The following is a 10723-nucleotide window of genomic DNA, read 5'->3' as shown; positions in this document are numbered from 1 at the left end:
CTCAAGCCTCAGTGCTCACTCTGCTAATCTCTACGTTCTGTTCCTTGTGCTCAGATCCCATCCAGTGTGTGCCAGTTGCCAGCCTGTTGTCAGCTCAAGCCTTCAGTGGTTTCTTCTGTATTCTCTCTGGGAAAACGACCTGCTCCAGCCCTGCCTCCGTCCCTTGAGTCACCAGCCACGCCAAATCTACATCCTTGAACTCAGCCTCGACCCTCGGATATCTGGCATCGCTATACTTTCGCCTGCTCTGTCCTGTATTGGTCCTTTGCCTGCCCGCAAACTCACCACCCACCGGCTCAACTTCTCATCAGCCTGAGTCTCTACTTGACCAGCTCGGCGTCCAGACCCATTCAGTCTCATCGTCTTCCTACTCCTTATGTCACTCACCTGCAACCTCAGCTTGTGTGCCTGCTCATCCTTTACCACCCTACAGTCCACCTGGTAACCCACCCACACACTCCAACCCCTCTGGACAGTCTTCCCCTGCCTGCTCGCTAAGCATTGCTCCTCCGTTGGCAATGTACTTATCTATTTACCTGAAGATTCAGCAATAGCTCTACTTCTCCAGTCCAGACTTTGTTCCTCCCCCTGCCTGCCCATGCTCCAGCTCACCTGATGTTCCTGTCAGCTGTTCCCCAATTGTCCACCTTCAACATTCACTAAATATGGCTCAAGAAAGCTTTTTACTTTCACTCCAGATTCCGTGTTCTACATTTGGGTCCTTATTTCCATTACACACAACGGTAGGAGATTCTTATAGATTATTGAAGGTCTAAGGGCCACCTTCAGCCAATTACTATCCAAGGGAGGGACATTGAGGTGGTGCAGACCTACAAATACTTAGCTGGGCATTTGTATAACAAACTGGACTGGTCTCTGAACACGGATGCCATCTGTAGATAGAGGCAGAGCCAGCTGTTTTTCAGAAGGCTTAGGTCCTTTGATGTCCCCCATAAACTGGTCAGTAAACTGAACACTCTGGGCCTAGGGCCTCTCTGTGTGCATGGGTCATGGACTTTCTGACAGACCGACCACAGCATGGCAGGGTCAGTAAGCACACCTCCACCACCTTCATCTTAAATACAGGCACCCCGTAGGGCTGTGTGATGAGCCCTATGCTCTTCACACTTTTTACACATCACTGAAACCCCGTTTACACCTCCAATTCCATAATTAAATATGCAGACAACACCACAGTAGTTGGCCTGATTTCAAACGAGGACGAAGCTGCCTACAGGATGGAGGTGGATCATCTGGCTGAGTGGTGTAAGGACGATGACCTGGTCCTCAACACCGCTAAAACAAAAGAGATGATCATTGATTTCAGAAGAACCAAGGACGGAAGACACAGCTGCACCGCCACTGAGAGAAAAGACCTGCACCGTGTGGAAACATTCATTCATGTCTTCAGTGAAATGCTGTATATGTTCTACCAGTCAGTGGTGGCGAGTATCCTTTTTTATGCTGCGGTATGCTGGGGTGGCAGCATGTCTGACAAGAACACGAGACAGCTGGACAAGTTGGTAAAAAAAAGCTGGCTCAGTCCTTGGCAGGAGTCTGGACTCACTGGGGATGGTAGTGGAGAGGTGAATATGGAACAAGGTACTGGCTATAATGGACAATACCAGCCACCCTTTCCACAACATCAGGGCAGGTCAGAAGAGCAGTTGCAACTGTTAGCTCATCTCGCTGTACTGTAGGACTTTAAGGTTTAGATGATTTTTCTGTACCCACAGCCATCAGGCTTTACAACACCTCAGCCAGGTGGAGTGGTTATGACCAGGACTGTTACTTGTCCCCCTCCTCTCCTGCTGTCAAGGCTTACAAGACTTTGAGGATTAGTGTTTACTCAGTGCAATAATAATTTGCACTTTTTTTCTCATTGGCACTTTTTATTTTATTCATCTATTTATCTATTGATGGGTTGATTTTTAGTAATACTTCTGATTTTATCCCTGCTTTAAATCCACATCACCTCTGATTGACTTTAAATGGTTGATTATTTTATTGTATATGTATGAGCTACTGTATTCCCCAAGTGGATGAATAAAGTGTCTATCTATTGTACCTGTCCTCAGTCTCTCTATGATCTTTCAGAAATAGAGAAACACTATTAGTAAAAAGGTTGTGGTTAAGATAAAGAATATCTCTAAGTGATTCATGTTTAGAGATGGTCAGTTCTCTGTCTCAATTTCGTGATTTAGGATCAGAATTTTGTAAATGTGCTCATAATGTAGGGCACATAATGCAATATCAGAGTAATTTAATTTTATAAACTTCATTTTTTACACTTCAATTTTCATTATGACAGCAAATGTCCAGTGTCTAAGCTCTTTGTAAATCAGAATTAATGCATAAAAAACAACAAATTAACATCGTAGCTTAAAGAATGAACCTAGAATACAGTAGTGATAGATAGATAGATAGATGAGTACATGTATTAAGTTACAGTTAATATGGTGCTATGAAATAATTCAATGGACAAGAAGGGTTTCCTTGTTTTATTTCTTGAATCATTGTTATAAAGCGAATGAAAGCAATACAAAGTTAAATGCGTGTTCACAACCCTGTAAATCAGAAACAGAGTATGCTAAAGCCTTGAAAGGATGCTTTGATAACTAGTTTTTCAAACCTTAAGCCACTTGTAACATCTTATGAAACAGCTATATTTTGTGTGACTTTGTTTAAATAACTGTAACGGACATCTTTTATTTCAATTGTATGAGATGCAAAGGCAATTAATGTGAATCCATATAACACTTGCTTGAACTCGGCTCATTCCATGCAGGTTTTAAAAATAACATGACACAATTCTTTTAGTACACATTATTGTTAGAACAGTCTTGTTACACCCATTTTCAAGTACATGATAATGGCTCCTTTTACCAACTTCAGTCCAATGTTTCAGCTTGTGCACACACACTGACATCAGATTTCCGTTTTCTCCACCAAAACAAACAGCTGCATGTGTGTGCTACTTCCTCTTGCAACATTCCTCTCTCTAAAATGAACAATAAGTTCTCATGCCACATGACACTAGTGTGTCGCTACTTCCAAAGTCTTATTTAATGTCATTTTCACAAGATGGGTAATGTGTACAGTTTTATTAATGACCACTTCAGAAATCTGGTGGATTAAATCTTTGGTTCATCTTGACTTTATATAGTCTGCTTAGTTACAGATACTTTGCTCCACCCAGATACATTCTGGATTTGATTAGTGTTGTGTGCCAACGAGTTCCTGTGGAATTTTAAAGGATAATAAGATTAAATATCTGTAGGGTGCTTTTTAAAATTTAAAATATGATTTTACACCATTGTTGTCTAGTTTCTGTCCAAAAGCTAAGATTTGATATCTCCTTATGCCTGATCTAGGGAGATGGACTGAGATGAACCACATTGTGGTCATCAATAAGATCAGTTTTGAAGTTGGTGGGTCGCAGCTTCATGATGCTCGTCTTCAGCGAATACCACCATCCTTTCCATGGGAACCAAACTACACCATTATCCGTTGAAGCACTGTAGTGCCCATTGGGGTAGTACATGCCATTAAGATGGGCAGAGTGACACCTAAGAAAGGTGAATAATGAATAATAGTTAATTTACTTAAAAATAACAGTTGGTTTTTTTTATTGCACATTTTGCTGCATATGCATGCATCTGTGTGTATCATGTGATTGACGGGCAGACTCTCTAATCATGAAACCCGTACTTATTAAACCACCAGCCTCCTTTGTCTTCTTGGGCACAGTTTCCGATGTAGTTGTCGTTGTCCTGGTCGTAGGTGCTGAATTTGATGCCCTGGTGGCTGGCCCACTCTGGCACACCAACCTGATATCTTCCTGACAAAGCATCTCCAGCTGTACCTGCATAGGCTCCAAAGGTAAGTCGGTAGTGATCCTGCAGAGACAGATGCAATGAGACCTAGTCAATTGCACAGACTTAGGCATGAACCCTAAATACAGTATTAAACTCAAGGAAGCCACAAGTCCAGCCCTGAAATATTTTCACCATGTAACTCCCAGTACATCAAAAGTTGTTGTTTTTACACTTGCATTAAAAAAAACTTTTTAAAGCAGATTTTCTTTAGACTGACTAATTGTTTCCCTGTTTCTAAGTTAAGCTAACGAGCTGCTGACTGTTGCTTCATATTTACCATACAAGCATTAATGTGGCATTGTTTTCTTATTTATGCCTCTGCAAAATAGCTAATACGCATCAAACTGTTTCTCTAAGAATAAAGAGAGAAAGTAGGGAAAATACTTTGAATAAATACATAGATATTCCAAGTATGCCTGGAATTTAAGATTACTTTCCTTAGAAAAATCAAATATCTTTAGCCCTCAAAAAAAAACATCAAGGCTATAATATAAAAAAAAAAAATTCTACAGTTGTACATTTAGTGGTCACTCAGCATCAACACCTTTTCATCGGCGACTTTAAAGTTCTTGTACTCAGCATAGCGCTGGTTACCATCAAAGTCTTCCAAGTTGATTCTCAGAGAATAATTCCCTAGAAGGGGACAGATAGACAGAAAAAAAATCTCTAAAAAATCATTAAGATAACAAGAGGGATATGTGACATGTTTCCTTTAAAGCAATAATACATGTTTTGGTGGGCCACTTGGTGGCAGCAGCGACAAGCTGTAAACATTGCAATAGTTGTTTTTTCACACAAATGTGTCTAAGGACTTGACAACCTTACAATACCAATGTTTACTCAATTTCTGTCTTTTTTCTTTCTTTCTTTCTTTCTTTTTTGGTATTCGCAATCACCTGGAAAAACGTTCTAGCTATTTATTTGCTATGCATGTTTGTCTGCAATTTGGAGCGGAGCAGGTAGCATACAGTGGGGTTCTGATATGTTTTGCTGCTAACAACTGTTTTCTGCTGCTGGTTTATCAGAGAAATGAAAAATAACTACTGAGCAGCAATTTTCACATTGCATTTAGATAGCATGATCCATTGGCAAGAAGTTTTAAAATAGTGCAAGTTAAAGTTTAAAATGGCTTTTGGGGTAATACTGACCATGTGCAGTGATATAATGCAGGTTTTCATTTCCAAGCCAAAATTCTGCATGTGCATCTCCAAAACCATCCTTATACTCTGCCCACGACCTGATAGATAGATAGATAGATAGATAGATAGATAGATAGATAGATAGATAGATAGATAGATAGATAGATAGATAGATAGATAGATAGATAGATAGATAGATAGATAGATAGATAGATAGATAGATAGATAGATAGATAGATAGATAGATAGATAGATAGATAGATAGATAGATAGATAGATAGAGAGAGAGAGAGAGAGAGAGAGAGAGAGAGAGTGACAGAGAGGTAGACAGACATATATTGCATTTCAAATGAAGTTTACTCAATTGTTTACAGGGGTTGCATACACACCTATTAAATGTCTCTGTTCCATTGATCCGTCTTTGTACGATGGTCCAACCACCTCCATCACTCATATCACAGTAGACTTTGCATGAAGAAGGGCTGCCATTGGGTTTGATTTTGTACAAACCACTGGACTTGGAGCCAGAACTGAAGAGGTCGAAGCAGTCTGATACACAAGCAAACACACACACAAATCCGCACGCAAACACATATATACAGATATAAACTGTATATACACATTCTGTATTTAGCACATTATCTGGTTCCTGTTTCTGCAATGTGAGAACTGAAACAAGATCAGTACAGTTTAGTTGTAAAGTAATGTCTTCCAGTCCATGGCCCTGACCTGTGTGTCGCGTGTCCTGGGTCTGGTTGATGCTGACTTTGTCCTTGTTGCCAGGTTGGTGCAGCAGTCTGTGTAGAAGGAGCTCTTGTTTCTGAAGTTGGCCCTTCAGAAGCTTCTCCTGTTCCCACAGACGAGCCATTTCCTCGCGGCAACTGTCTGACGCCTACACACACATAGTTGTATTGCTATATTTGCACCAATCTTCATTCACTCCTTATGAGATCAAATAAATAAATTTGAATTTATTGACAATATAATCAGCTAGACATAAGGGCAGAGCATAATTCAGGATTTGAAAGAATACACACACCTTTGTACTGGTATACACATGCAAAACGTGAAGCAAAGAAGAGGATATATGTTAAAGAATTCAAACCAGTAACACCATCAGCCTGCCTGGCTTAGTCTTTTCAAAGTAGATCCAAAGTCAAATCCAAGTACTTACACAAAGCGATTTTGTGCAAGCTATGATGACTATCAGTCCTACGAGCAACAGCATCTTCCTCTTCTGGTTTGAATATCACAACACTAAAAGGAAAAAAGTAAAGAGAGAAAGAAACTTCTACCTCAGAGTTTGGTTGTATGTGTTTGATTTTTGCACACGAGCTTGGTACATCTCCCCCACATCTGGTACAAAACAAAGCTGCAGCCAAGACGAAGGAGAATCTGATGAAATACCTGATTCTCTACAGTCGTAAAATACACAAAATATGCAGGGAGTGACCAGAACCTTTGTCAAAACCAGCCACACTTTCAGGAAAACATCTTCTTTTCTAATCTTAAAATACAGTTGAATTAAGATGAGAAGTTTTACTTTTTCATGTTAACAGAAGGTAATTCAAACTCTAAACATTTTCCTTTAAACAGATGCATTATATTTACCACATTATTAGATTCTGATATCTTACTAGATGATGCCGATTTCACATTATTCTTTAATGAAGAGGAGACACCACAACTTTCCAATGAAAAGTAGATGGGCTTGTTATTACCTACACAATCACATGGTTTTAGACAGTGATGCTTCAGTATTATGATGCAATATGTTTGGTAGTTGGCTGTTCATATTCAGTATATAGGGTATCTACCTTTGATATATAGACAATAAATTGGTATAAATCTTCTCATCTAACTCTCAATAAGAACCCAAAGAAGAGTATTTCTAAAAAAAAAAAAAAAAGTATTCCTTTAGAAAATATCAAAAGTCATTTGAGTTTTAATGGTTAATCTAGATGTTTCATTTATTTTATGCTAGGATCATCCAAATCAATTACAATTGATGAGAACAGGAATCAAGCAAATTTTACTTAAATAGTGCAAAGTATATGGTGAATACATTATGTTGAGGTTACCGTGAAATCTTAAAATAATTTTTTTTTAAAACATATTACGTCAAATTGAGATTTTTATTAGCTATAAATGACTGATGCAAATAGTTACATCAACAGTTGGTGGCACCAATTTCACACAAAAGACCAAGTGTAGTGAGATGATGAAACAATGGTATGTATCATATAACACAGACCTGGAACACACTGCCTGCTTGGCATGTGTGTACCTCTGACGCATGTTTTAGCAGCTGCTTGCTTGCATGTGTGTATCCACACCTGCAGCATGTCACCAGCCTGTCAGTTGCGGCGCTGCGGCTGCAGGTCCTACCATCAATGAGTTTCTCCTAAATAATGGCCATCAGTATAGTAATTTTGAGGTCTGACAACTGATGAGTTGTAAGCAAAAAGCAAGCACAACGTTGTGTTTATCCTCGTACGGAGCAAGACACACTCACAAAAGGAAAGAGGAGCAATACAGAGAGGGAGGGAAGGAGAGAGCACAGCAAGGAAACCCTCGCCTCGCACCTGGTAAAGTGACTACATGATGTAGTTTGAGCATACACTAGGTTTTTGCGATGATCATACAGTACAAATGTAATCACAGCTCGTTTCCCTGAATATTTAAGCTGGGAACCGTGCACGGGTCACGTGAAAAATAGTCAGTTCTATTTTATAAGGATGCAACGCACACGCAAGGCGTGACACACAGGTGAGACGCACATCTCAGCAGGCAATGTGGCTGCTCTGATCCGTTAATATGGATGCCAAAATTAAATGATGGCACGCAGTAACAGATAACGCACAAGCAGTCAATATGTTCCAGGTCAATTGCTCTATCCTGGGACTGGGATCATGCCAAAGCATGTAATACACCCACCAGTGCACTACAACATACTGTGTCAGTGTCACGGTTTGCCTTGCATGAAAAAAACATACATTAGGTTTTGGGGAAAAAAGAAATATTGGACTTGTGTTCACGCTGCACCTAGATTCAGGCCTAGTTTGAGTGGAAGAGCAATTTAACCTCAAAACTGACATAAAATTGCACTACACAACCGTATCTTTAAAAACACACTCCTTGTTGTGCCATTCCATCCATCTTGGTGCAGCCTGGTTCATGTTGCCATGGAAATAGCAATTCAAAAAAGTCCCTTGCACTGTACCAAAATGTAAATGTGTCTGAATCTGTGCTTAGACCAGTTTTGTGCCAATACAAAAACAGGGCCCATGGTTACATTAAGAGAAACAAAACCATGTGGTTAGGGTTAGCCACAAAAACAACTTCGGCACCAAAGCTACTTTGTTAGGGTTAAAAAAAATATTTATTTAAACAAATTGATGTTGCTTAATTGCACACTGGTCTCCTACATGGGTATTTTGTTGAAAGTCCAGTGATTTACTTGCCTCCCAACATGAAATGTTGCTCTAGTGGATGGGCAAATCTACACACTTTAACGTAATTCTGGGCTGCTCAAGAATAACTGCAGGATTAAAATCCTCATTTCTAAAATAATGTCAGAAGGTGAGAGCAGCCAATACATTTCCCAGTTTATGATTATGTTTCTATGTATTAAAATACCTAATGGGTACATCAAAAATGTTTTAGCTTTTGTAAATTACTAAAGCCTGACTGCACAGATGTAGTTAGATTTCAGTCATTTATTACAAGTATTTAAAATTAAAGAGGCAATATCATATACTTTGATGAACATCTAATTTCTTAGATTTTCTTGTATTTCAAGTGTTTGTTTAGCATCCTCTTGTGACTTGGTATGGCTTCCTTTCCTGAGGTAGTTTCAGTGATCAGCAATCCTAAACACACACAAGAACTCACAGTCAAGTTTTGTCAGACACAGTTTCAATGACCTGCTCACAGGTAATCATAGATATAGACCAGAAAATGTTTTATTCATCAAAGTAATATGTAGAAATTTAAAGGTTTCTGAATAATTTGTATTGCATGACATTGTAGCAAAAAATTCCAAACCAAACCTGAAACTAGCCCAAACATAGCTTGATGTTGATTAATAGTACAATATTTTGCATGATGTGTAACCTCTTTATTAGATATTTCACAGTTAGAGCTGTGCACTTTTTTTTTGATAATACAATGTATGTCTGAAACATTTTCCAAAATGTGGCCCTTGGTTATTTAAATATAATTAGGTGCCTTTTTAAAATCTGTTCACTTTAGTCTTGTGTGAGGTACTATGATCAAAAACGAACTAATGCTTATCTGTGCCATTTGCAAGAGTAGGACAACTAGTATTGTTTTATCTCCACAATTACTACAAATCATCATTTAAAAATAACACATTACCTTTGATATCCGCTGAATCTTTCAGCTGTGAGAACTCAGGATTGTCTGGTTGAGCATCATCAGATTTCTTATAGTAATATGGTTGGTCAGCGGGCCCAAACCGCTGTATGCAAACATACCACACAATTAATTTTTTTTTTGAAGCTGTCCTATTTGTCTGGAGGACCAAACCACACTCTCACATAACAATTGTAATATACCTTGTCAGGCCACATGAAGCTTATGAAGAGAATGATGGGAAGTCCAATCGTAAAAACATAGACACTCAAGAGCCAGGGTCTCTGGGAGGTGGCCAGAACGAGGCTCTCTATGATACCTGGCTAGAGTATAAACACAGATACTTTTCTATGTCATTTGTTATATAATAATACAGTCTAGATCATTTAACCACCTTACTGTACATAAAGAAAACATTTATGTCAACAAGAAACAAGAGGCAGGACCTTAAGGATCAAAACTGCAGTGCCAATTTAACTAAAATTACTACCTAAAGGTTGTATGCCTCTGCTAATTTCTCAAGTTGTAGTTTACATACATATTTGTCCTATTAGATATTTGAATTATTAAGTTATGGACATAAACATGTTTTGTGAGGCAACAGTAGTGGAAAAGTAATAGTAGGTAAATGGTCAACATATTACATGATGTTATGTCTCTGTTAATGTCAACAGTATTAACATCATTAAAGTGTTTTTGAAAATGAAAACATATTTTCCCTCGCAGTTAATAATAATAGTTGTCGCTAATAAATTGCAATAAAACTCTTACCAGTGCTTCAGCAGACACCAATGTCACACTGGCTACAAGCATCATGCACAGAAACACAAAGCTGTTCTCCATCTATGAAACACATGATTGTATGTACATACATGAATTTAATATCAGTTTAAACAACCATATGCAAAATGTCAACATTCACATTGTAACAATGAGTGTCCTCCACCTGTCCACATGCACGCACCAAACATAATCAGGTAAGAACATATTCAAAGATCCTGAATGAGGTAAACACATTTCTATTGCAACCACTCCTTCTATTATACATATATATATATATATATATAAATTGTATGACTGCAATGATCAGACAGGGACAGAAACATTAAAGACAAAAGGAGAGAGTCAAAGAGGAGAAGAGGCAGTTTTCTAAAAAAAAGAAAATTAAATTAGAAGCAGGAAAAGAATGAAGAAGTGTGTATTAAGGGAAGCAGAGTCAGACACAAGAGAAGATAAAAATACATTAGACTAAAAGAAAGAAGAGACCAAAGCAGATGTTTTTACCTTTCTAACACAAGGATTGTTGTCAGTTTTCTGGAGTTCCTTAAA

At 38.4% G+C, this 10723-nt stretch overlaps 2 protein-coding genes across 3 annotated transcripts; both read right to left on the bottom strand.

The window, feature by feature from the left end:
- Positions 1–3213: 3213 nt before the first annotated feature.
- Positions 3214–6275, bottom strand: fgl1 (fibrinogen-like 1). Of its 2 annotated transcripts, XM_069718912.1 has the most exons (7): positions 6192–6275; positions 5747–5909; positions 5407–5566; positions 5027–5115; positions 4423–4511; positions 3712–3899; positions 3214–3569 (listed from the first exon to the last, which is right to left on the bottom strand). In XM_069718912.1, exons 1-7 carry the CDS (start codon positions 6243–6245, stop codon positions 3371–3373), a joined length of 942 nt encoding a protein of 313 aa, XP_069575013.1. In that variant the 5' UTR covers positions 6246–6275; the 3' UTR covers positions 3214–3370. The 2 variants fall into 2 exon arrangements, with proteins under 2 accessions (XP_069575013.1, XP_069575012.1); XM_069718911.1 differs by having other exon boundaries at positions 5407–5909.
- Positions 6276–8425: 2150 nt separating this feature from the next.
- On the bottom strand, positions 8426–10713 carry LOC138632979 (calnexin-like). The gene is made up of 5 exons (XM_069718924.1): positions 10679–10713; positions 10166–10237; positions 9598–9717; positions 9398–9500; positions 8426–8889 (listed from the first exon to the last, which is right to left on the bottom strand). The coding sequence occupies exons 2-5, from the start codon at positions 10235–10237 to the stop codon at positions 8798–8800; spliced, it is 387 nt and encodes a 128-aa protein (XP_069575025.1). The 5' UTR covers positions 10679–10713; the 3' UTR covers positions 8426–8797.
- Between the last annotated feature and the right edge of the window lie 10 nt (positions 10714–10723).

The sequence above is a fragment of the Brachyistius frenatus genome, unplaced genomic scaffold (assembly GCF_029030835.1).
Source record: "Brachyistius frenatus isolate BFR_SWC_R1_liver_20210118 unplaced genomic scaffold, ASM2903083v1 Contig_202, whole genome shotgun sequence".
Taxonomy (NCBI): Eukaryota; Metazoa; Chordata; class Actinopteri; family Embiotocidae; genus Brachyistius; species Brachyistius frenatus.
The sequence above is the reverse complement of the archived record's forward strand: the minus strand, read 5'-3'. Positions and strand labels throughout refer to the sequence as shown.